Raw genomic sequence first — 25,508 nt, 5'->3', positions numbered from 1 at the left:
TTGATTAATCTCTCTAAGTCTTGAGAGAGAGAGAGAGAAATGGATGTTCCTCACTGGCACTTACTTAGGAATTTACTTGAGGCTCCAGCAGCATTTGTTTTTAGTGGAACCATGACTCGTAACTGATTTAGCACCCTCTCTGTGAGCTGAGAAAGGACACCTTGTGGATGAGCTCGTGGACTAGAATATTCCTGTAGAGTCACCTCATCACACGCTTAACTTGTGGGAATTCACATGTGTGCTTGGAAAGTAAAAATAAGAGGTAAATTTTAGAATTAGCATAAACAGTTTTCCATTACTACATACTACACGGTAGCTTCTGTTCCTAAGTGTATTTGGGCCTACGTGTGCATGTACAGTTGATATGTATACAGACATATTGTAGAGGATGCTGTACACATGCTATATACTTTCTGCCTTAGGGGCCATTTAAAGGATTTTTCAAGACTTTGTTACTAATCATTTTTACCTTAAACACTGATTTGGAACCTTTCCTTCCTCATGGAAGGTTAGGGTCTTTATATAAGGCATATTGATCTTCAAGAGCTCGAAACCCTTTCTCTATTGGAAATCTGACATCTGGCTTAAATTTTGTCAGATTTCATTAAATGTCAGGTTGAAAAAATAAATAAATAAAATAAAATAAATAAATAAATGTCAGGTTGAATGTTGGTAATCAGCAGAGTCCTCATGCACCTCGCTTTTTCCCTCCAGGCTCTGATCCTGAAGGAGCTGTCTGTGATCCGCGACCATGCGGGCAGTGCCTGCCTCCGGGAACTGGATAAGAGCAATAGCCCCCTCACCATGGCTCTGTGCGGCTCCAAAGGTGTGCGCTCCTCCACCAACTGCCCTCATTGCATTCTCTGTATGGGTTGACAGGTTTTCTCCCAGAAAATGCAGGAGTAATTTCAGACCGTTCATTTATAAGGGTATGTCTTGGGGCACCTGGGTGGGTCTGTTGGTTAAGCATCCGACTCTTGGTTTCAGCTGAAGTCACGATCCTTGAGGCTTGTAAGTCAGAGCCCCGTGTCCGGCTCCGTGCTCTTAGCACAGAGTCTGCCTGGGATTCTCTGTTTCCTCTGTCTCTACCCCTACCCCACTCGTGTCCTCTGTCTCTCTCGAAAAATAAATATATGTATATTTAATATATAAATATGTACATATTAAAAAGTATATATAAAGGCATATATTTTTTTATTAAAAAAATTTTTTTAATGTATATTTATTTTTGAGAGAGAGGAGACACAAAATCTGAAGCAGGCTCCAGGCTCTGAGCTGTCAGCACAGAGCCCGACATGGGACTGGAACCCATGAGCCGTGAGATAATGACCTGAGCTGAAGTTGGACGCTCAACCAACTGAGCCACTCAGGTGCCCCAGAGCATATCTTTTTAAATCCTAGGTATAGAAAGAGAATTATTTACATCTTAGACATTTAACTCCTATTTTTTTTTTAATTTTTTTAAATTATTTTTTTTAACGCTTATTATTGAGAGACAGAGAGACACAGAGCATGAGCAGGGGAGGGGTAGAGAGAGGGGGAGACACAGAATCCAAAGTAGGCTCGAGGCTCTGAGCTGTTAGCACAGAGCCCGACGCAGGGCTCAAACTCACAAACTGCGAGATCATGACGTGAGCCGAAGTCGGTCGCCCAACCAACTGAGCCACCCAGGCGCCCCCCTATTTTTTTTTAATTTTTTTAACGTTTACTTAATTTTTGAGAGACAGAAACAGAGCATTAGCAGGGGAGGGGCAGAGAGAGAGGGAGACACAGAATCCAAAGTAGGCTCCAGGCTCTGAGCCCACGTCGTGCTCTGTGCTAACAGCTCAGAGCCTGGAGCCTGCTTCAGATTCTGTGTCTCCCTCTGTCTCTGATCCTCCCCCATTCATGCTCTGTCTCTCTCTGTCTCAAAAATAAATAGATGTTAAAAAAATAAAAATTAAAAAAATAATAAAAAATTAAAAAAGCTTTCTAAATTAATGTATTTAGTGATATGGTAAATGCTTTAATTTCATAGTTGTCTAGGACCTAAAGCGTTAAGTTTCATGGTACTGCATTCAGATTCAAAACCTCCATGCTTCTATTTCTGTAAATTTTTTTGGCAGAATAAAGTCCAACTTTGCTGCTTCCCTCCCGCCCCCTGCAGTGTTCACCTTCCTGCTCCTGATGAGCATGCCCCCCACTTTCCCATTCCTGTGTCTTTGCTTCCCACTTTTCCACTTTCTTTGGAATCTCTCCCCTCATCCCTTCTTATATCCACATTGTAATGTCCTCCAGAAGTTCAGCCTGGTGGCAGACTCTTCCCTGCAAGTCTTTGCTCCAGCCCCAAAGTGCTTACACTCCCTGCTGAGCCCTGCAGCTCTCCCTCCGCTTTTGTTCTGTTGCTGAGGGCTCCACCCTGTATTATTCTCGTTCTGGCTCTTACTGTCCCTAGACCGTGAGCCTGCGCTGTCATATTTCTGTTTTATCCCATGGATCTTCTTGTGCTTAATTAACGTGGTTCGGTAAACGTTACATTCCTGACCTGTTTCCCCAGGTTCTTTCATTAACATATCACAGATGATTGCCTGTGTAGGACAGCAAGCCATCAGTGGCTCTCGAGTGCCAGATGGCTTTGAAAACAGGTCCTTGCCTCACTTTGAAAAACACTCAAAGGTAAGTAGTAGTGGTTAAGACAGAACTTTGGAGGGCAACTGTGGGGAGTGCGGAAGAGTATTGGGAGCCCTGTGCTGCCAGCGCTCCCAGAGGGGGCATGTGTGGGTGGGCTCCTCTGGGGCCTTCCCTCTCCAACCCCTACAGAGTCGTGTGGGAGCCTTGTTAGATTTGCTGCTACCAAACTTGATCAATGCCCTCTTGTTTTCTCTCCAAGAGGGAGGATTTCAAGGTCCTTTCCAATAATCAAAATCTATAGATACCTCATGTCTGATCAATGTGTGATTATGGGAACACTGACATCAAAGTATGGGGATTTTAAAATAGTGATAATATGAACCACACTAAAACGACCAGGAAAGTCCAGATTTTCCTCTCGACTTCTCAAACTCGGTTTTTAAATGACCTCTGGGTTTCAGTGGTGCTGGTGGTTTGGGCACTGGTATAAGCAGAAATAGACAAATCTGTGCTAGGCTTCTTATGGGACTCAGGACAGACAACTTTTAAGTCTAGGTGAGGAACTTAGAGTAGGTTTGGTCACTCAGCTTCTGGATTTGGAATCAGCTCTTATTCCCATTAAAGCACAGATACTGCAGCTGCTCTTATCCTATGGGACTGTGGGGTTTCTGTCCAGCCACACGCCGCCCCCCCCCCCCTCCCGGGGAGACAGGACTGCTGTACTGGGAATGTGTAGGTATTTTCTGTATCATACAGTCTGAGGAACATTTTAGGGACTCTGTCCAAGATCAGAATTCACTAGAAGTCAGAGAGCCAAGTGGTCACTGGAATGGTGCCCATCTGTGCATGTCAGGCTCAGAGTTCTAAGGGAGCCTGACACATTTAAAGGGGAGGCTGGGGGCATTCAAACTGCTTGGTCCACTTGCCTGCCACTGGCACCAGCACCAGCACCTGCCCTGCCTGGGAGCTCACCCTCCTTGTCTCTGGGAAGGATGGTTTATGCCAAGTTCTTTCTCCTTTCAGAAAGGGCGTGTAAAGTCTGCCCCTTCATAAGCGTGCATTGGCCAGGTATATATAGTCTAAAGGTGGGGCATTTTGTGATTTGAATGAGGTTTGAAGTTGTGGACCTTGAAGGTTTTTTTGTCTGGCTTTTCTTTTTTCCCCACCTCTCTTTAGCTCCCAGCTGCCAAAGGCTTTGTGGCTAATAGCTTTTATTCCGGTTTGACGCCGACCGAGTTTTTCTTCCACACAATGGCTGGCCGGGAAGGTCTAGTCGACACAGCCGTAAAGACTGCTGAAACGGGATACATGCAGGTAATTTGAAGAAATGTAGGCCATTAGCGGCAGAGCAGGACAGGGTTCCGAGGATTTTGACTGCTGAGTGTTTACATATTTTGTACATGAACTGTCACGTATCGAGTCTTAGTATTTAAAAAGAATAATTGGGAAATGCGGGAGCCCTGGAAATAAACAGCATAAAAAGGTAATATGTTCACTTTATCCCTTATGCCTTAAGTGATTCAGACCAGGCCAGGGCCACACTCACCAAAGCTGTACTGAGAACGTGGACTGGAAGTGTATCCGGGGACACGTTACTGAGCCTCACTGGGCCTCTGTTTCCTAATCCATGAAGATGTGGATGACAGTACCTACGTCCCAATGATTGAGAGGACTCTGCTTCTCACTTGGCAACTATTTATGTAGCCTCTTGTTTTTTAATTTTAACTGACTCCAAGAACTTACTCCGGTGCCTGCAGGAGGTCTTGGACACTTGGAGGGATGGCTCTCCATCATATGTGCAGCTCCGGGACAGTAGGCTCAGGGCGACAGGATGAAACTAGAGGGCTTCCTGTTCCCATGCTTCTCAGACCGCCATAAAAATATCCCTAATGGCAGACAAGTAAAAACACATCCCGACTTCATTCTTCCTTATATAAGACCACAAGCAGAGGATTTCATTTCATTCCCTGATTATCATTTTCTCCTCTGTCTTCCATGACCTGTGTTTGCTTTTATATTTTTTCAATGTTCCTATCTCCTTATAACATCAGATAAAGTCAAATCTCCCAGTTGCTAGGCTGTGAACTTGCTGTGGCTTTGAGTCCCCTTTGTCTCCACTGTGGATCCCAGTTTAAGAAGCACAGCCCTTTGCAGGCTGGGAAAGCAGAACTGATCAACCAGAGGTGTGAATAAGACAGGCAGAGCAAACAAGGTTGATGAAGGTGAGAGCAGACTGGAGTCCATAGAAATAGCTATTTCCATAAATATGTGTGTGTCCTCATCAATACTTCCCCTTTTCATCATGTTTTGATGGGAAATTGCCCTTCAGTTTTGGAGTGTGCTGCTTTTGTCAAAAACCCAACAGACTGTGAAATGCTTTTACCACTCTTGCCAGAATGTCTTTTGACTGTATTTTTTTACTTTACCTTTTTGAAGTAGAGAGGATGACTTTCCCAGAGCAGTGTGTTAACTTAGAACAAATTAGTTCTGGCACGAGGGATTTTTGTTTTGAGGTTGCCTGGAGGAAGATTTCTTTCTCTTTAATTCACTGCACCACTGCTGGCTGGAGCATTCTACTGGTGGAAGGTTCTCCCTAAGCAGATGTGAGAAATGGCTGCTGCCTGCTGGTTCAGACACAATGCCATCCCTGTTCTCTTTTCTTCCCCCTGGGTCCCAGAAGGGGGTATGCACCTGAGATCCTCTGTAATTCATATTGAAGTCCACCCACAGGGGTCCTGGATTCAGTTGTGTTTAGAAATGTAAAGCTGTTGCATTAATTTATACCTTAGGGAGAAAGAGAGGGAAGAGGCAAAAGGGCCTAGGAAAACAGTTAGTGTTTACAGAATCCTTTGGGGGTGATGGGCCTTAAATTACATGTATTCAAAAACACACTAAAGCACTCGAGGTTGGGCATATTCTGAATCCCACTGCACAGGCTTACGGGTCACTTCTGGGCTTGCTGTTCCAAAGGGCCAGGGGACTCTTTTTTAAGGGATTTCTAATAAAATATTTTAAATGATGAAAGTGCTGGTAACCTTGAAAGTTAGCATTGCAGATCTCATCCCCTGCACATGTGACTGGCCTTCTCAAAGCATCTGAGCGTTTGTTTCCTCTCCTCCTCTTCCTTCAGAGAAGGCTTGTCAAGTCCCTTGAAGATCTTTGCTCACAATACGATCTGACAGTCCGAAGCTCTACGGGTGATATTATCCAGTTCATTTACGGGGGAGATGGCTTGGATCCTGCAGCTATGGAGGGAAAAGATGAACCTTTAGAGTTCAAAAGGGTTCTGGACAACATCAAAGTAAGATTTAGCATTATATCTGGGGTTAGAGTGTTTCCAAGGACGTGTGTTTACAACGGAGGCATCCTTTGGAGTATCACACACAGTTAATACTCGAGTTATATCTATCCAGCCACCGGTAGTATTTTTCGTCTTGTGTTACCCTGCATAATTTCCCCAAATTTGAAGGAAAAATATTTTTTCAATTTCAAAGTCTAGTATTGGTAGTAATCCAATGCCAACAGAAGAGGGCTTTGGTTTCTATCTAGTGAAGCATGTTACCAGCCAGTGTTAAAAGTCGTGGGTGTTAAGAAGCAAGCTTTAAGCTTTTACTAAAGCACATGCTTTAACTAGGGGTATATTTTAAAAAACCTTTTTGAAAGGTAGTTTGACAATACTAATCTGAATTTATATGTGGGTGTCTTTTGACCCAGCAATTCCACTTATAGGAATTTGCCCAACAGAAATGACTTAAATGTACCAAGAATGTTTTTCTAGCACCTTTTGCCCATATATTAGGGTAATATGCAGCCTTTAAAACTTTGGGGGACTCCCGTGAGCTTTGGGGTAGGGGAGTAGTTTCACTCCTGAAATGTTTGGGGTTTTTTTTTTATTTTTTTGTTGTTGATTTTTTTTTTTTTTTTAAACAGCAATACATAATTTCAGTGCAAATCTGGGATGGGGTGAAGGTTGACAAGTAATGGAACGGTACCCACTGAATCAGTCACACTCACTCTTTATGTGAGATGGAGTGGGTTTATCCTGTCTTCAGAATATAAAATATGCTTTGAAAGAAAAAAAAATCATAGATTGGTGAGAAAAAATCATGCTCACTCTGAGAAAAGTCATTTTGTCTCTTGTAAAGTTTTTCATTTAATCCTGCCCCCACCCTCAGTCACCCCCATACACATCACACTATTTCCCTTTGATACTTGAGGCAGTCTTCCCGTGTCAGAGCGAGCCTGCGCTGAGTAAAAATGAGCTGGTCCTGACCACGGAGTCAATCATGAAGAAGACGGAGTTCCTCTGCTGCCAGGACAGCTTCCTGCAGGTGAGCTCTCTACTGGTGGGAGCACCCAGCTTGGCCATCAGCAAGAGATTGTTGCCCGGTGCCGGCAGATGGTTTTTATAAGCGAGGGGTGGGGGCTATGGGGTGGAGTGTGTTAAAAGTGTTTTCTTTGTTAAAAATTTCAGGAATGGCCCAGGCAAACTCTCAGCAGCCGACATGAAGAATTCGTGTCATGTCCTTCTTAGTGTCTGTCTCTCACCCAGGTGTCACCCTGCTAGAAGAAAAATACTTCCTTTAGAGAACTATTGTTTTTTGTTGTTGTTCTTGTTTTTTAACCTTGTCCCCCTATCGACCCCTTTACCTGCTGTCTCATCTTGCAGACCAGCTCTTCCCACAGTCATTGCGAATCCTGGTAACTTAAGACTTCTTTTTTTTTTTTTTAATTTTTATGTTTATTTATTTTTGAGAGATAGACAGAGCATGAGCAGGGGAGGGGCAGAGAGAGAGAGAGACATAGAATCCGAATAGGCTCCAGGCTCTGAGCTGTCAGCACTGAGCCCGACTTGGGGTTCGAACTCACAAACCGTGAGATCATGACCTGAGCTGAAGTCAGAAGCTTAACCAACTGAGCTACCCAAGACTTCCATTTTTAAGTAATCTCTACACCCAACGCAAGGCTTGAACCCACACCCTGGATGTCAAGAGTCTCACGCTCTACTGCCTTAACCAGCCAGACACACCTGGTGGTGGTGGTATAAATTGCTCTTCCTGTTACCATAGTGTGGATCAGTAGTTCATGGAGTCAGCCAGCCTCCTTTTTCCAGAGAGCTGTTACCTTGATAACCTCTTAGGGCTTTGTTAGTTTATTGTTTTTTTTGTTTTTTTTAATTTCACTGACCTGCTGGAGCAGCTCCTTCCTGTTTATTATCACGGTTATGATCAAAAGCAGAGGGATACAGAAGCCAGTAAATGGTTGCCTTTGTGTGCCAATGGGTGATTCAAATGCAGCGCAAAATTGGCAGGAATCTATCCCTTTCAGTATATCAAAAATGACAACAGTCATGTGAAACTGAAAGAGTATTCTAATCAAGTATGCCCTTGATTCTTTCTTTTCCTATGTTGAGGTGTGAAAGGCGAAAAAGAGACTTCCAGATTTCAATAAGTTTAAATCCAGAGTATGGTTGGGCTGGGTGCCTTTGTTTGTGGTTTTTCCCAAATTTTCATTTTTTTTTTTTTAACAAATTAGAATTGTGATTTGGTGTTTATGCGTGATTATATTATATTCACCTATTTACTATTCTGTTTATCCTCAAAGACCTTAACTGAGACAGGCTATGAGAAGTACAACGAGGTAACGTGCTGAGCATGCTGGGAGTGCTAAGCTTAAGGGGTGAACTTGGCAGCAGTCCGGCTGTTTGCCCGCCCCGGCAAGCTTCCGCCTCACTCCCGGCACAATCGGCTTCCCTGCTCATCACTCTGGCTCCCTTCTTGCCTTTTGCAGGGTTTTACGGGTGCCTCCCTGACCAGGAGTGTGTGCGTATTCAGTGAGCACTCCTAGCCCTCAATATGGCACACTCCCTGCAGATCCCGGGGACACCCAGATGACTGTGTCCTTGCCCTCTGCGGGCTGACGGTCTAATGAGCTCAGGTCCAAAATCCACTGGCCGGAACCCGATTTATCTGAGGCCACGGAGGCCACTCCTGAGTGGCACGGAGCCCTGGCCGCCCCAGAGGCTGCTGCCGGTGCCCACAGTTGTGCTGCGGAGGGTGTGAAGACGTAACTGCCGCTTAACCGTGTGATTAATTGCCTGCCAGTTGCCGTGTTGTGAGTTCTCTTTTAGTATGCATGGGTTCATTCAGTTGAGTTCTTAGTAGCTTATTTCAGTTTTCATTTCTACAAAATGAGCCTTTTTTTTTTTTAAACCTAACTTTCAGAATATCTGCCCTAACTTTTGTGTAAGGAAAGTCATTCCTTTCAGCAAAGCCACTGGAAACAATGTCCATTTGGGTGGTAGCTGAAAGACTCCTCTCCAGTGCTTAAGCTGAGCAATGGTTGTAGGTGTGTGTTCTTTTACTCCTTCTGCGTTCAGAGTTTCTCACAGGTGAAAATCCACGGGTCTGCTCAGCCTTGGGCTCTCCTCCGGTTTCTCTGTGCCGCCAGGTGGGGCAGCCTTTAACAGCTGGCACAAGATGACCACACCTGGACCGAGAGGGCTTTCAGGAGCTCTCCCTGAGGGCACACGAGCACAGCTAGACGAGTAGGCTGGGGGAGGAAATCACCAACGTGAGAGAGGCTCTTCACGCTGAATGGCATAGCAGGAAGACGAGGCCGTAGCACGTACTCGTGCCTTTGCACGCTCCTGCCGTCGAGCAGAGCCACGCCAGGAGAGATGGTTCCAGTGCCCTCTCCGGTCTGGTTCCCTGCTCCGGTTTGCAGGAGCTGACTGTCTAAAAGTGTAGTCTCAAACTCCCAGTTAGTGAGTAAATCTGGAGAGCTTTTTAAAGAGTTACTTAAAATTTTTTTAAGTTCTTATAAATTGATAAAAGTCCTTTCTGAGTAGAATGACGATGGGGCACAGTACTCCTCGTGTATCCCACGCTTGGTCGAGGAGAAGGAAGAGAGTTGGCGCACAGGAGCAGTCGTCCTGAGGAAGCTGCATTCGTGAACGGGGAGCAGCCAGAGGGCAGTGGATCTCCGGTAGCCCCTTGGTTAGCTGGGCTCCCAGTGGGCAGAGGTGGCACTGCAGAAACCGCTGGCCCAAGACCAGTCTTCAGAGAAAGCATCTGACTTCAGGGACAGGCCTGTTGCCTTGGCCCAGCCCATGACCTCCCAGAGCCCCTCAGGGCCCTCCACTCTAGCCTGTTAGGGTTAATGCCATACCACCTCACGGGGAGGTCTCAACCCCTGGGCAGCTGCTGACCGAGAAGGGCCCATGAGCCATGGACTGTGTGGATATAACCTAAGGCTATTTAAACATAACAACAGTAAGTGTTAGGGGTTTTTTGCTTTCAGAAAAGATAGTAAGAAATCGCCAGGTGGTCTGTGGGAAGCTAAAGAGATTAATTTTTGCAAGGTTATGATAAAACGGCTCTAGTAAGTGTTAAGCTCTCTGTGGGTGCCCATAGGATTCTATCTTTGCAAAAGTAGGCTTCTGGTTCCATCTGCTTTAAAATATTTGTTTCAGACAAAACATTAGACATTTTCAGCTATGTGATACAGACTGAGTAGACTTTGGGTAGGGCATACTGGTCTCTCCTTAGGGTCCCTCAGCCCGCCTTATAATCAAGAAACAAGACTTCTTGAAGCTTTGCGGCCACCGCAATATGCAGTCCACCCTCGGGCTGTCCATGTGTGTGGGTCTGTCCTCTGCCAGCCACACAGAACAGCTGGGTGCCTGCACTGACATTCAAGAGTGACATTTAAGCTCACTGCCACCGTTACTTGTCCACGATCAGTGAGGGAAATTACATTTCTAGGAGGGCTGCTGAGGGAAGTGCAGTCTGTCTACTCTCCCATATTCTCAAAAACGCCCCTGGATCAAACTAGAGCAGGTAATCACCAGCCCCCATGCCTGCATTGCAGCAGCCTCTAAAGGATGGCTGCTGCATGGCGTGTGCCATCAGCTCACCTGGGACCTGCCCTAAGAGTCAGCACTTGACGTGTGAGCACCTGGGAGCCGGACTTTGATGGGTGTAGTTCACTAAAGCTCACCACCCCTCTGTAAGTCCTCCTTGAGTGCTGGCCAGTCCTGCTTCCAGGAGTGACTACAGGGTGGATTTATTTCAGAGATACACCATAAATTGCAGAACAGATGGGTCTTCCCCTTTGAACGGTTGCCAGAAAAGTTAGGCCTGTGGCCGATAGCCCTGCCCTGTGCCTCCTCCACATGATGTCCTTGTCGCCTTCTTCCTTGCTCCATGTAGGTCTCATCCAGGGCTTTGAGTACTATTCTGAAATACAGAGGGGACAACAAATACACAGATGTTTCATTTCCAACTTTGCTTTCCAGGAATCCTTACAAAGTCCTAATTGTTGGGAAGGGACAGTGACCCTGGGTGGGGGAGATGCAGAGGTGAGGGCCAGAGAGAGAGAGGCAGGGATTTGGGAGTGTTTTCTTTGAAATGAAGGCAAGCTGAAACCACGTGTTTGTGATGTATAAACAGCATCTACAAAGCTATGCGTTAGCTGCTACTTAAATTGATCTTAAGTTCAGAAAAAAGCCCCAGAGTAAGTCTGCTTAGAGACTACAGGTTTGTTCTAGCCGTGCTGAACTGTGTGAGTGCAGGTGATGGGAGAGCAGAAGAGAAGGCGACAGCGTGGGACGCGCTCCCCGTGCCAGGGTCTCGTGGAGCAGGCGCGGGGGGTGGAGCTAGCCATCACGAAATCAGTGGACACCTGACATTATTGACGTTTGTAAAACAAACTGCCATCTAGGTTCCCGAGAAATACACAACTGATGCTTGCTGTGTAATCTTTCAGGAAATAAAAAAATTCATTAAGGGTGTTTCTGAGAAGATCAAGAAAACCAGAGACAAATACGGCATCAACGATAACGGCACAACAGAGGTAACGGGCGGCCTTCCCCGACCGGCTCAGGCACCCTCATGGGCTCAGATGCCACCAGCCTGACCCTGCACTCGGCTTCTGTCCTTCCAGCCCCGGGTGTTGTACCAGTTGGACCGGATCACCCCCACCCAGATTGAGAAGTTCCTGGAGACCTGCAGGGACAAGTACATGAGGTACGCATGCTAGTTTTCTCAGACTGCCAGGCAGTTGCATGGGCCTCCTGTCCTTCCTGTCTCCCCAGTGGAGCAAAATCCTGCGTCAGCACCACTTCCTGACTGTCAGCATCTGAACAGGTTCTGTCCCCTCATCTCTTAGGGGCTCCGGTGGGGAGGTAGGCTGGATGCTGCAGGCAGTGGAAATAATCTCAAAGACATTTCCGAGTGTCCTCTTCCTGTGGAGTAACTATCAATATGTTTGGCGGGTACCAGCTGCTCTGTCCACCGTCGGCACCATGTGTCAGCAGGGCTCTTGGATCTTCTGCGGGTAGTTGATGTTTGGGCCCAGTCACCACATGCTGACCACAAGGAGCCAGTGGTCAGAGCCCCCTGACTGTCGTACCCCTTCCCCGCCTCCATCTGCACCTCCTGCCGACCTGTTGCAAGCACAGCCCAGCTCGTAGCATATTCCCTCCTGACCCTGATGACACCTGCGTTCTTGTCTGTGGAGGGAGGAGAGAAGCGGAGCCTCCTCCCAGCAGTTTTGCTGGGCTTTTCTTCCATACCCTTCCCTTCTAGGGCACAGATGGAGCCGGGTTCTGCGGTGGGTGCACTCTGTGCCCAGAGCATTGGTGAACCAGGCACTCAGATGACCCTGAAGACTTTCCACTTTGCGGGCGTGGCCTCCATGAACATCACCCTGGGTGTGCCCCGGATCAAAGAGATCATCAACGCTTCCAAGGCCATTAGGTGCCCGCCCTCTGTTTCCCTTTTGTTCTCCTGCTGCCTGTCACACATTCTCTCATCACGTGTGATACTCTGATGGGCAGTGTGGTAAACTCTGGTGATAGGCTTGTGTTAATCAGATCTGGGGTTTTAAAAGACCCGCTTGAGAAAAGTCAAAATTAGATACAGTGAAAATTAAGGCAGTGGTTGCTTATGGCCACAAGTCACATGAAAGGGAGAAACAAAAAAAAATGACTGGGAAAACTATTAATATGTCCCTGTAGATTTCAACTGGAGATCTGATTATTCCCAGCCTAATCACGCCTGACAGTGAGTGTGTCACTTGACTATTGGCCATATTCTGTGACTCCCAGGTGATTTCGTGGTAGGGCTTGTAGGTCATCTGAGACTAGAAAAAGATTAAAAACTCTCTCTCTCTGTCTCAAAAATAAACATTAAAAAAAAATTTTTTTTTTAAAGAAAAAGATTAAAATAATACGTTACAGTGCATTCTGTGACAAAATCATGATTCACTCGCGCTCCACATCCAACAAAGGGATGACAGGTAGCATTCAACGAAGGAGTGCCACGCTTGGTTCTAGAGCAGCACCTGGAGGCGTCCAGGGTGGCAGGGGCTCTGCAGCCTCCCTGGGCGGCTCCAGTCTCTCCCAGGAGTGTGTTCGGGGGATGCCAGCCAGCACGTTCAGGGCACAGGCTGGTAGAGAGTGATTGGAAGAGTTGGAGACGTCCTGGAGAGGCGGTGGTGCGGGTAGGGCACAGCGATGGGAAGCTGTAATACACGAACACGAAGGGTCGGTTCACTCGGGGAGCAGAACCAGAATAACACCTGCGAGGACCAGAGAGGAAGAGATAGGTTCACTTGGTCAGGAAGAACGTCCCAAAAACTGTCTCATTCACTGATAGAGTGGGTCCCGGCATGATTTCTAAAAATAGGAAGTCTGGGTGAGAATGTCTGTGAAGCCCCCAGTAAATGCCCCAGGAAATTGCAGTTGTGTTTAGCGTTAGGATCCGGTAGTGCCTGGATTTCACAGAGCAGCCATCTCCCGGCGGGCTCTCTCCTGCTGTAACCACTGTCCCCCTGCCTTTTCTCAGCACTCCCATCATCACAGCCCAGCTGGACAAGGACGACGACGCAGACTACGCTCGCCTCGTGAAGGGCAGAATTGAGAAAACCCTCTTGGGAGAGGTAAGAAGAAATCCCTCTTGGCAACAAGAACACTAGATCAGCAACGTTGTGAGCAGGCGTAAACACCAGTGGTGGGTGTACTGGTCATTGTGGCCATGCTGGCCCGTGTCCCTAACCACAAGCAGCATATGCTCTTTGGAAAGGGAGAAGTGACTGTGTAACGTTCTGCTCTTTTGACATGACAGATTTCAGAGTATATTGAAGAAGTGTTTCTTCCGGATGATTGCTTTATCCTCGTCAAACTCTCCCTGGAACGGATCAGACTTCTGAGACTGGAAGTGAGTCACGTAATTAAATGTGGGCAGGAAGTCATCCTCCGTTAGTCCCAGGATGGGCGCCAGTAAACTGGGGCAGGAGCTAAGCGAGGCACGAGAAGCACTGCAGAGGCTTTATTTGGGTTTCTGCTCTGTAAGAGTCCATTGTACTTCCCTCCCCCCCCCCCTCTCTCTTTTTCTTTTTAAGTTTATTATTTTGAGAGAGAGAGCACGAGTGGGGCAGGAGCAGAGAGAGAATGAGAGAAAAGCCTAAGCAGGCTGCCATCTCGGAGTCACATCTCACAAACCGTGGGATCGTGAGCTGAGCTGAAATCCAGAGTCAGACACACAGCCGACTGAGCCACCCAGACCCTCCCCCCCTTCTCCCTTTCTAAACCCGACCCTGACACACACACTCCCATCTAAAGACACGCAAGAAATTAGTTGAGATTTTATGAAGCCACGATACTTTTTCACTATAGCATAGTACTGCGGGGTCTGGCGGGAGCATAGGGCCACCCGTGTCTCACTCGTCTGTGGGCCCTCAGCACAGCGCCTGTCTGGCTCGGCGAATGTTCTTGGCTGGGTGGCTTACTCCGGCTTACTATTACTGGTGTTCCTGAATACATAAAGATGGAAAGATCATCAGCCTTTCTCACAGATCAGTTGAGGCAAGGTTGCAAACTGAGTAACTTCCTGGCACTTTCCTCTTCCTCCCAGGTAGTTAACATCCATACTGCCCTTAATACATTGTTTCAGCCCATTCTCTCAAGTACCAAGTTTGTGTTGCCCGTAGTCTGTGATTCCAGATTTGAGTGCCCAGTTCCCCAGCCTGGGGGCTTCTGTAGCCTAGCTCGGGCCACCTGCCTTGTGGCTCTTCTACCAGAAGAGCCGGGTTGCATTGAGGAATGTGGCTCATGAGCAGTTGTAGTGAGGTCAGTAAGAGGGAGGCTTCACTGACACTTTTAAATTGTCCTGCTCTCCAGCTCCCGCTCCCAGAACCTCAGAGCCTGTGTGTGTTGCTGTGAATTGACCATCCATTTTCAGTGGGGAAAAACGTTGGTTTGGGGATAAGGGGAGGTTGTGGAAAAAAAAAAAAATCTCTACCTAACAAGGAAATACATAGTATGTCTCATTTTAAAACTTCATGGTGAGAAGCAAGATTGGGGGGGAAATGAGGTGGCTCACTGGGGGGCAGCGATGGGAAAAGGCCATTGAAGCCTCCACAAACGTCAGTGACGTCCTGCGTGTGTGGCCCGTGCCCGGCCACCTTACAGGTGAACGCTGAGACAGTGCGGTATTCCATCTGCATGTCTAAGCTCCGTGTGAAGCCTGGTGACGTGGCCGTTCACGGTGAGGCCGTGGTGTGCGTCACCCCCAGAGAGAACAGCAAAAGCTCCATGTACTATGTGCTGCAGTTCCTGAAAGAGGATCTCCCCAAGGTGAGACGAAAGTCCCTTCTTGGCCCCTCCCCCAGCCTATGCCCAGAGATTTGTAAAGGGAGAGGTGGCATTTACCTCTCCCCCAAATACCCAGCTGTCTGGCAACCTGAGGACTGAAGGTCCTGCGGAGACTGAAGGTGGTGCCTGTTTCTTCTTTTCTGCCACGTCCCTCTGGGATCAGGTTTTTCCCATCTTAGCACCGCCATGCTGACTCTGCTTGTTAGATTCCTGTCTGTTCTGTCGTAAAACTGATGGAGTATATATGGCATGGTCCCCTGATCTTCCGTTTTCTGCATAACCCCTAACAGCACACAGGCACTTTTCGGTTTGGTAAGACCTGAGAAACAGGGATGGTCAAGGTGCCAACCCAGTTCTCACAGCCTGTGTGCTTTCTGAGGGTAACGGGGGCCATGGGGCCATGGGCACCGCAGGGCCTTGAGCCTTCTGTGTCTCCGAGTGCAGGTGGTGGTACAGGGCATCCCAGAGGTTTCCAGAGCTGTCATCCACATCGACGAGCAGAGCGGAAAGGAAAAGTACAAACTCCTGGTGGAGGGCGATAACCTGCGGGCAGTCATGGCCACTCACGGTGTGAAGGGCACCCGCACTACCTCCAACAACACCTACGAGGTACAGCTCCTGCCCAGGGTCACCTCCCAGTTGTCCCGGCACACCCCTCTGACCCTGCCGCTTGCCCTGGACCTACCACTAAAGATTGCCCAGCACTCCATTTCTGGTAGAGGGCCCGGAGTTTGCCGTTTAGCTTCCGGGCAGAGGAGAACTGAGGGAGAACTTGGGACGGCTTGCCGGAAGAGGCTGCTTGCACTCATCCTGGCTCTCTGTAGGTGGAGAAAACCCTGGGCATCGAAGCTGCCCGGACAACTATCATCAACGAAATCCAGTACACGATGGTCAACCACGGAATGAGCATCGACAGGAGGCACGTGATGCTGCTATCCGACCTGATGACCTACAAGGTTCGTGGGAGGGATGTGGCGTGCCGAATGTCTCACACACGGCTGTGATGACACCATTCAAAGAAAATCAGATGTTACCATCACCCAAAAGCCAAAGCATGTGGTCAGGCTGGGTGTTCTGGTTAACTTCCAGGATGAAATGTGCCACCTCATGGAATGAGGTGGGATGTTATTTCTGTCCTTATTAGAAATGTCCTCCTAAAGCAAAACTGGCCATTGCCGAAAGCTTAGGGATTTCCGTGGAAAACCAAGGTGTTTATTTCCCTTCGAACCCATTCTTCACACTTCTGTAGCCATTTCCAGGTAAATGATAAGTTAATGTGTTCTGAAGGGGAGGTTAGATGGGAATGAGACTGGTTATTTTGTTTTCCTCTTTTCCCACAAATCATATTCCCCGGAGTAGTGCCGTAAGATTTTCAGGACGCCTCCGCATAGAACGAGGTGGGGAAATGACCCGTTTCCTCCACCCTGTGGTAAAGGCTCTCGTTTTTAAGTCTTCCCTTCCTGTGCTGTTCTCCACGCACGTATGTGTTACGTAGTTGCAGTGAGTAGTGGACATACCGTTTTTATCCTGTTTTATTTGTTGTAAGTACCTTCCACATTGTTATGTGGTTTTTATAAATATCCTTTTTAAACGATGATGCGGTATTCACTTAAATGAAGGCACCTAAATTTACTTAACTCTTTCCCTACTTTGAAACTCTCAAATTATTTGACTTTGGAGTTCTTTGAGCCATAGTAAACATCTTCAGAAATACTCTTTTTTAAAATTAGGTCTTTAATTCTAGCTCTCAGTTCCTAGTTCTCTCTTCCAATGACACGTGGTCATGAGTGTAAGGGTACGGGCGGGACAGATGGCCGTTAGGGTCCTGTTCACACCTGAGACTGACCTGAACTGCCACCTCGCTGACCTCTGCTTATTCTGTTGATGGGGTTGCTTTGGGCCTTTGTAAGGGGCGTGAGTACCACCCTGTCCTCTCCTCTCCTGATGCAGGGTGAAGTCCTGGGCATTACGAGATTTGGCCTGGCCAAGATGAAAGAGAGTGTGCTGATGCTGGCCTCCTTTGAGAAGACAGCCGACCATCTCTTCGATGCTGCCTACTTCGGGCAGAAGGACTCCGTGTGTGGTAGGTTTGGTGTCTCTAGGAGCTTCACCAGAGGCCCTTGTTGATAGTTTATCTCGTGGGCTAGGGCTTCCCAGGAGGTGAGGGAACTGAGTAGGCAGAGCTTTTATTTTTTGAGAATAAAATCACGGATGATCTTTTTTTTCTCCAAAGCCTGGCTGTGGCACCCTGCATCCCTCCCTCTCTGTTACATGGCTCCTCTGTCAGTACAGACGGCTTTGGGGCCAAGAAGAAAAGATCAACCTTGGGCACCAAGGAATTTTCTCAACCTTGGAGTTGCAGTCAGCCATTCTGATCCTGCACCCTCTGTGTGGTGCCTGGGCTGACAGGAGAGGGACAGCGTCCAGCGCCCCTGCTGTCGTGACCCCCCAGGAAAGAGCCGCCGGGCCCAGCACCGTGCGTGCACTTCCTTCAGCACATGTGTGAGGTGCAGGTATTAAACCCTGCATAGGCGAGAAGAAGAAACTAACTTGCTTGCTGACAGGTCTCGCCCTACACCGGCCTCCTCCCCCTGCTATGCAGCGCATCTCTGATGACAGCCTGGGAGAGGAGAGCTGTGGGGGAGCCATCACGACAGTGCCCGCTGCCCAGCTGGCTCTTCCCTGAGTCCCAGCACTGAGTGCCTGCTGTTCTCTATCCTTTCTCATGTGAGACCCTGCAGGCCCGAGGCGGGAGTCCCCGGGGGACTCAGTAGCCTGCCCAAGGTCACATTCTCATCTGGCCCAAGCAGGGATGCCCAGCCTGGCCGCCGTCCCCACCACCAGAGCTCTGCTTCCTGGCGGTGGTTTCCCGTCTCCTCTCCCAGTCTTAGGTGGATTTGCCAAACAGGTGGCAGTCAGGTGGGGGTGCCCATCAGGGTAGACACCTCTGCTTTTTTCGTTCCTAAGGCTAACTCTTCCTCCTTTCGGAAGGGACGCAGCTTGCAGATAGAGGGACAGAGAAATTACTACATCATTTTTAAGATCATGAATGGTCAGAGGAAAGAAAAGGGAGCAGAGATTGGGGCAGGAGAACAGGGCAAGGCAAGGCAAAAGTAAGAGCAAGCATGCTTGACGATGGGACTGACAGCCAGCACGCACCCCACACACTGCCACCTCTCTCCATGCCGACCGCCTCCAGGGCCTGGCGTGGTCACACCATTCCCACTCTGAAATCTCCCCCTTCCTCGTCCTTTAATGTTGCTGATTCATTGTCAACCCTCACATCGGTTGGTCTTTAATTTGGTGGTTGTCTCTCTGGTCTCCTGGTAGCACAAAGCCCAGAACACAGTAGGCAGGCACTCATTATGGAAGCAGAAGCCTGATCCAAAGTTGGAGTGGAATTCAGAGAAGGAATCTGCCCCATCACCTCACTCCTGTGTCTGTGCGGGAGCCTTGTCTTCTAAGTGTGTCTGGTTAGGGCTGTGGGTTTCCAAGGCACAGGTGTGCTGTTAGGCCTGGCCCAGCCCTGACCCCGAGCACAGGGAACAAGTTTTTGCTCCTGTTTCCAAGGGGATTGGCATCTACTGACCGTCAGCCTGGTTGCTTTTCTTCTAGGCCCTAAGTTAAGGAAATATTGGGTGGCTTGGTGTTTCCTGAGCATCATTCAGTATCCTTGCTGTCTATGTGAAGGCGTGCCTACAGACAGCGGGGACCTGCTGGGCTGTGAGCCCACCCCTGTGTTGAAAAGCCCTCTCATCCCCTTTCTGGTTGGTTTCAGGGGTGTCTGAATGCATCATCATGGGGATCCCCATGAACATTGGAACTGGGCTCTTCAAGCTGCTACACAAGGCCGACAGGGACCCAAGCCCTCCCAGGAGGCCCCTGATCTTCGACACAAATGAATTCCACATCCCCCTTGTCACATAGTCCAGGGAAGAGGGGACCATTCCTGACCTTGGCTCTTTGTCCCGTCTGGAAAGGGTCGACATTGGCGGCCGATCTGGAGAGCTTGTGCTTCCTGAGACAGACCCTGACATCCCCACCGTGCTGCCAGGTACCCCAAAGTCACGTGGTTTCTTCCCGGGCGCCACGGCATGCAGCCGGCATGCACCCCAGGAGCAGCTCACCAGTGCCCCTGATCACACCATGGTGCATGGTTGGGAGAACTGAGGTTTGTCTGTCTGTTTGAAACCCTGGAGTCACGAGGAGACCCCGGCCAGGCATCTTTGTCCTTCTCACTTCACCCATCACACCATGACCCAGAGCCAGCTATAAGCCTCACGGTCAGGGCATGTTCCCTGGCTTTTCTGTCCCTCAGTCATGCTAGAATCTCTCAACATGGCCAACTCATGTAAATGTTATCACTATTATTTATTTGTTCAGTAAAGAGTCTCGTTATTTCTTATTATTTTGGCTTTACTTTCAAAACCAAGAAGCTATAAAAACTAAGAGAGCCAGCATCAAAGTATCATGGGAAAAACTGGTTAACCAAAGGGACCAACTAGGATTTGTAACCAAGTTGAAACTGTTATGAGGCCCCAATACTCTGAAACATCTTTAACAGACACCCCTGGCCACCCCATTGTTTTTGTTTACCTCTGACCCCCGTAGGGGGAGTCTCTGCCTTGTGACAGGAGTCAGACCCTCCTTTGTGGCCAATAGAAACCTTGCCAAAGTTTGCAGCCCGCTGAGGTGGGGACTGTCAGTGTACATGGAGGTGATGCATGAGGCTGGTCCAGGCCCCTGCACTGCCCGGGTGGCGACCACACCCCCTGAGGTATGTGCGCATTTGCCCTGCCTCCCACATCCAAAGAGCAAGCAGGGCAGGTGCAGAGCTGTGGCCTAAAAAGTGCCCCGGGGGCTGCGGTGGGATAGGTCCCTCCTGGATACAGACAGGCATCCTCCTTACATACAAGTAAGGGGTGAACGGGCCACCCAGACAGGAAAGGAGTTCCACGTGGGGGTGGAGTGTCAGAGCTGGCGGTGTGCCCCATTTGGCAATAGCAGGCTACTCAAAGGGTAAATCTGTAACAATCGAAAGCACCTGTCAGGTTGGGAGGAGCGCCAGCAGGGTATCCCAGGAAAACCCACGTTTAATTGCCTTCTTGGTGTTCTGCTGGTGACTGCACCATCACTGGTGGGTTTTCCAGGGCTTGAGATGGGGTTTTGTGCAACAGAGGAAAGAAATGGACATAGCATGTCTCAGAGAGCAGACGGTTTTACTGCTGGAGACTGCGGTGCTTTGTACTGAATTAGCTCCTTAAGATTGGGCCAGGGTCACGGAGAAGAGTGATGATGGCCACAGCTCTCTACTCTCTCTGGAGAATGTTCTGTGAAGTCTGCTCTCCTTCCCTTCCCTGTCCAGAGCCGAGTCCCACTGATCTGGTTCTTACCGCCTCACCAGAGGCTTGGGAAACCAAGGCTGTTTAGTTGGAAGTGAGATGGTAGTGAAAAGTGGGGCTTTGACCCTACTTCCTGGCTCCATGTACCTGAGAAGGTCTACTTCCGAAATGATGTCGCCATTCTCTCATTGTATCCAGCCGCTGGAAGAAACAGCAGCCCAAACTGAAGACGTAAGAGTTTATTGTTGAGTAAGAAGATGGTGTGGCTGATTGAAGAGGCGGATGTGGTAAAAGTAGGGGAGGGGGGCCAGGCCCCCCCCCATCTACCTCTTTAGCACTCAGTTAGTTAAGCATCCAACTTCAGCTCAGGTCATGATCCCATGGTTTGTGAGTTCAAGCCCCGCTTGAGGCTCTCTGCTGTCATTGCAGAGCCCACTTTGGATCCTCTGTTCCCCTCTGTCTGCCCCTCCCCTGCTTTCTCTCTCTCTCTCTCTCTCTCTCTCTCTCTCTCTCTCTCTCTCAAAAATAAACATTAACAAGCAAAGAAAAGAGAAAGTAGAGAAGATACAAAGAATTCAAGTAGTATTACACAGAACTATGCTTGGCTTCCTCGGACATTCCCTAGCTGGTTCCCCCAGTTCTGAGTTCATGCTGCCGATGTATATTTCATATAACCACTCATTCTGGGGTCTGTGTTAGAATGAATGCTTTCTCTCCCATACTGAAGTGATTCTGAATTCAGCATTCTTGACCTGAGCGTTTGGCCATTCTCTGGCTTAAAATTCTGTTAAAATTAGTTTGGCCCTGTGGTCTCCTTGCACCCATGAGGTTGACTTAGGAACTCCTCTTTAGGTGAAAACTCACTTTTCAGGTTCTACCTCCCACCCCTGTATCTCTGACCTAAGCTAGCCTGGTTCGTGACAGAGGTGAAGCCTGTCAACTGGCTTGTTCAGGGTTGTCGCTTGAAACGTCACCACGGGCACCGCTTCTCTCGCACAACCCGCAAAGAAACCTCAGAGCCACACCACCGCCTTCCTGAAAACCAGCCTGGCAGGGAAGCATCCGGCCTGCCCAGAGGCAGAACTGCTGGAGTGCACAAACGCAGAGGAAAGATGACGCGCGCTGCCGTGAACGGTAGAGATGATCCCGCCGGGAGCCGCGTCCCGCTCGAGCCAGTGCTCTGGGTGCCCTCAGGAGATGTGTGTGACTGTGCTGCATGCGGGCACGGGCCGCGTGTGGGTCAGCGTGGCGCCTGGGAAGAAACCACATGTCTTTGGGGTGCCTGGCAGCCCCCGCCCTGCTCCCCACCGTGGGTGCCGTAGTGGGCGTTCACCTCTCCCCGAGGGGTCACCCGCCCTGCTCTGGCACTGGGCCGTGGGCAAGCACGGAACTCGGACCCCAGATCCACGCGGCAGTGTCCTCCAGAGCAAGCTCAGTACGAGGTTAGGATTTTTCTGTGTGCCTGTTTGGAAGAAATAAGAAAAACACATTTACTTTTTTTTTTTTTTTTGTAATGTTTACATATTTTTGAGAGACAGAGCATGAGCAGGGGAGGGGCAGAGAGATGGAAACACAGAATCCGAAGCAGGCTCCAGGCTCCGAGCTGTCAGCACGGAGCCCGATGCGGGGCTCAATCTCACAAACCGTGAGATCATGACCTGAGCCGAAGTCGGACGCTCAACTGACTGAGCCACGCGGGCGCCCCAAGAAAAACATATTTAAATTGTGTCCTCCAGGGGCGCCTGGGTGGCTCAGTCGGTTAAGCGTCCGACTTCGGCTCAGGTCACGATCTCGCGGTCCGTGAGTTCGAGCCCCACGTCGGGCTCCATGCTGACGGCTCAGAGCCTAGAGCCTGTTTCAGATTCTGTGTCTCTCTCTCTCTCTGACCCTCCCCTGTTCATGCTCTGTCTCTCTGTCTCAAAAATAAATAAACGTGGGGCGCCTGGGTGGCGCAGTCGGTTAAGCATCCGACTTCAGCCAGGTCACGATCTCGCGGTCCGTGAGTTCGAGCCCCGCGTCAGGCTCTGGGCTGATGGCTCAGAGCCTGGAGCCTGTTTTCGATTCTGTGTCTCCCTCTCTCTCTGCCCCTCCCCCGTTCATGCTCTGTCTCTCTCTGTCCCAAAAATAAATAAACGTTGAAAAAAAAAAATTAAAAAAAAAAATAAACGTTAAAAAAAAAATTTTTTTTTTAAATTGTGTCCTCCATATTAACAAATTCGTATTTCTGACTAGTCCTTTGCCCTTTTTACACCTCTCATAAAAGGAGATTAAATAGCTGTCATCAGCTCAGTTACAGCCCCCTGCTTGTTCAGCACTGTGGGGGTGGGAGAGACATTCTGGAGTCTGTCAGAAAGTGTGTCAGAGTTAAATCACGGTGCTTCGTTTCTGTTTCAGGGTATATCCCTGCATGTTCACACTGATTCGTGTCTGATTGAGCCTGACACGGTATGATTATTTTTCTTGAATTTTTGCAGCATCTCTGCAGAACTCTACTTTTTGAGTAGAACTGAAAAGAGGAAAACTTGCTATACATACAGTGGTAACAGTTCAGGCCTGTGGGTTGGGACACCTGTGGGCTCTCACTCCTGAAATAATCAATGTCCCCTGCCACAAGCCCACCTCCCAGGTGCTGGAGGTCAGCAGGGAGTGCTGTGCCCCGCCCCCGTCACGTGGCCTAACTCCCAACTCCCAACTCCATGGGACACAATGCAGCATCTCCTAAGCCTGTGCACTTCTAGAAGTGCCACCTAGCCAGATCAAGTGCTTTGCCTGTTTGGGTTTTTTTCTTTCTTTCTTTCTTTCTTTCTTTTTTTTTTTTTTTCAAGTTTTTCTTAACTTACTCTTAAATTCATTCAGCTAATAAGGGCCTGCTAAAGCGCTAGGTACTAGAAGAGCAGCAGTAAACGAAACAGGCAAATCAGATGCCGATGCACCTAAAACTCATTCTTCAGCAGAAGAGGGCAAAGAGGTTGTGGATCAAGCCTGCAGAAGTGTGTCCAGCACCGTCTAGGGTCACAGCTGCACAGTTGAGGATCCAGTGGGAGGCCCGCCAACTCAGGCTCACTGGGAAAAAGAGAAAGTTCCCTCAGCCAGCACAGCCCCCTGGTTCCAGCCCCTCTACAGGGTCTTTCCCTGCTGATTTGGCCTCTGTCCCTAGGACTTAGATTCTAGAAGGTGGGCACGGAGTGGAGGACACTCACTGGGTGTCCTGTGGCCCCTGGGAGAGGACGCTCCCATACTTACCCCACCTTCCATGTACAGTGTTACTAAGTGGACATTTAAGTCCAGGAAGATTTGTTCAGCTTCTGCTCTGTGCCAGGTGGTGTGCCCGCCTCAGAGAAAATCCCTGCATGCATGGGACTTACCATCTGGTCAACCAGCTTGCGGTTAAGAGCCTGGGTTCCATGAACAGACTATCAGAATTCAAATCCCAATTTCCCCTTTCTTCCTGGTGCCCTTGAACTAATGATTTAACCTCTCTGCCTCATTGTATAAGATAGGAGTGCTAGTTAGTGGTACCCAATTCATAGGGTCATTGTGAAATTTCAGTGTGATTATGCATGTAAGATCCACATATAGCAGCTGGCACAAAGGACACACTCATTAAGTATGTTCACAGTTATGGTGACTATCAGTATTTTTTATGAAAAACATGGTCTGAGAATTCAGAACTAAAACTCAAATTCCCAGGGTGCCTTGGCGGCTCAGTCAGTAGAGCGTCTGACTCGATTTCAGCTCGGATCGTGATCCCAGGGTTGTGGGATTGAGCCCCACGATGGGCTCCACACTGAGTGTGGAGCCTGCTTGAGATTCTCTCTCCCTCTGCCCCTCCTCCCCTCACTCTGTCTCTCTAAAAGTAAAATATATCCTTAAAACTTTTTTTTTTTTGGTTAAAAAAAAAATATATATATATGGGGCACCTGCATGGCTCAGTCAAATAAGCTTCCAACTCTTGGTTTCAGCTCAGGTCATGATCTCATGGTTCGTGAGTTCGAGCCCTGCACTGTCAGTGTGGAGCCTGCTTGAGATTCCCTCTCTCCCTCTGTCTCTCCCCTGCTTGCACACTCTCTCCCCCTCAAAATAAAAAATTTTTTTAAACGTTTGTCTATTTCTGAGAGAAAGTGTGAGCAGGAGAGGAGGGAGACACAGAATCTGAAGCAGGCTCCAGGCTCTGAGCTGTCAGCACAGAGCCCGACGTGAGGCTTGAACTCACAAACAGCGAGATCATGACCTGAGTTGAAGTTGGATGCTTAATCAACTGAGCCACCCAGGCACCCTGATGAACTTTAAAAAAATAAATAAAACCCAAACTCTGATCCTTTAAATTCACCCAGATGGAGCTGTCCTTTGTGGCCTTGAGGATCCAGCCTCCCTAGTCATAACTTCTGCCCCACAGTCCGCTTGATCAGTAGATCCAGGAAGTATATCATACCAGGGAGAAGGCTAGGGAAGGGGACTGACATTAGGCAGTCATATGACTGGGGCCTTGAACGTTTTACTTTAGGCCATAAAGTAAATGTGACCTCATTTTAAGAGTTGTGGGCAGTAAGACCAAAATAACTCAGAGTCTTTATAGAGGTGGATATTGATATATTTATTTATATGGGTTTACTAAACAATAGGGTGTCGCAGGAGGTGCAACGTTTTTCTCTTTAAAAGGGAGGTGACCGGGGTGCCTGGGTGGCTCAGTTGCTTACATATCTGACTTCGGCTCAGGTCATGATCTCATGGTTCGTGAGTTCAAGCCCTGCATTGGGCTCTGCACTGACAGCTTCTAATCCTCTATCTCCCTCTCTCTGCCCCTTCCCTGCTCGCTCTTTCTCGAAAATAAAGTAGAACAACATTACAAAACGGGAGGTTACCATTTAAAAGCCTTCCGCAAAGAATATGTTAAGAAA

General features: G+C 48.6%; 1 protein-coding gene across 2 annotated transcripts in view; it reads left to right on the top strand.

Annotated features, from left to right (window-relative positions):
• The window catches only part of POLR3A (RNA polymerase III subunit A), a 51,571-nt gene extending 31,898 nt beyond the window's left edge, over positions 1-19,673 (top strand). For both annotated transcript variants that reach the window (XM_043596680.1, XM_043596679.1), the window contains 15 exons: positions 715-826; positions 2,537-2,655; positions 3,787-3,924; positions 5,741-5,911; positions 6,828-6,941; positions 11,380-11,466; positions 11,557-11,639; positions 12,201-12,371; positions 13,461-13,554; positions 13,740-13,832; positions 15,086-15,250; positions 15,713-15,877; positions 16,093-16,224; positions 17,219-17,351; positions 19,047-19,673. In XM_043596680.1, coding sequence (XP_043452615.1) covers positions 715-826; positions 2,537-2,655; positions 3,787-3,924; positions 5,741-5,911; positions 6,828-6,941; positions 11,380-11,466; positions 11,557-11,639; positions 12,201-12,371; positions 13,461-13,554; positions 13,740-13,832; positions 15,086-15,250; positions 15,713-15,877; positions 16,093-16,224; positions 17,219-17,351; positions 19,047-19,195 — 1,926 coding nt within the window. In that variant the 3' untranslated portion in view covers positions 19,196-19,673. The remainder of the gene's footprint in view (positions 1-714; positions 827-2,536; positions 2,656-3,786; positions 3,925-5,740; positions 5,912-6,827; positions 6,942-11,379; positions 11,467-11,556; positions 11,640-12,200; positions 12,372-13,460; positions 13,555-13,739; positions 13,833-15,085; positions 15,251-15,712; positions 15,878-16,092; positions 16,225-17,218; positions 17,352-19,046) is intronic.
• Positions 19,674-25,508: the final 5,835 nt, after the last annotated feature.

The sequence above is a fragment of the Prionailurus bengalensis genome, chromosome D2, assembly GCF_016509475.1.
Source record: "Prionailurus bengalensis isolate Pbe53 chromosome D2, Fcat_Pben_1.1_paternal_pri, whole genome shotgun sequence".
In the NCBI taxonomy this organism is placed as follows: Eukaryota; Metazoa; Chordata; class Mammalia; order Carnivora; family Felidae; genus Prionailurus; species Prionailurus bengalensis.
This window is presented reverse-complemented; position numbering and strand designations above follow the sequence as displayed.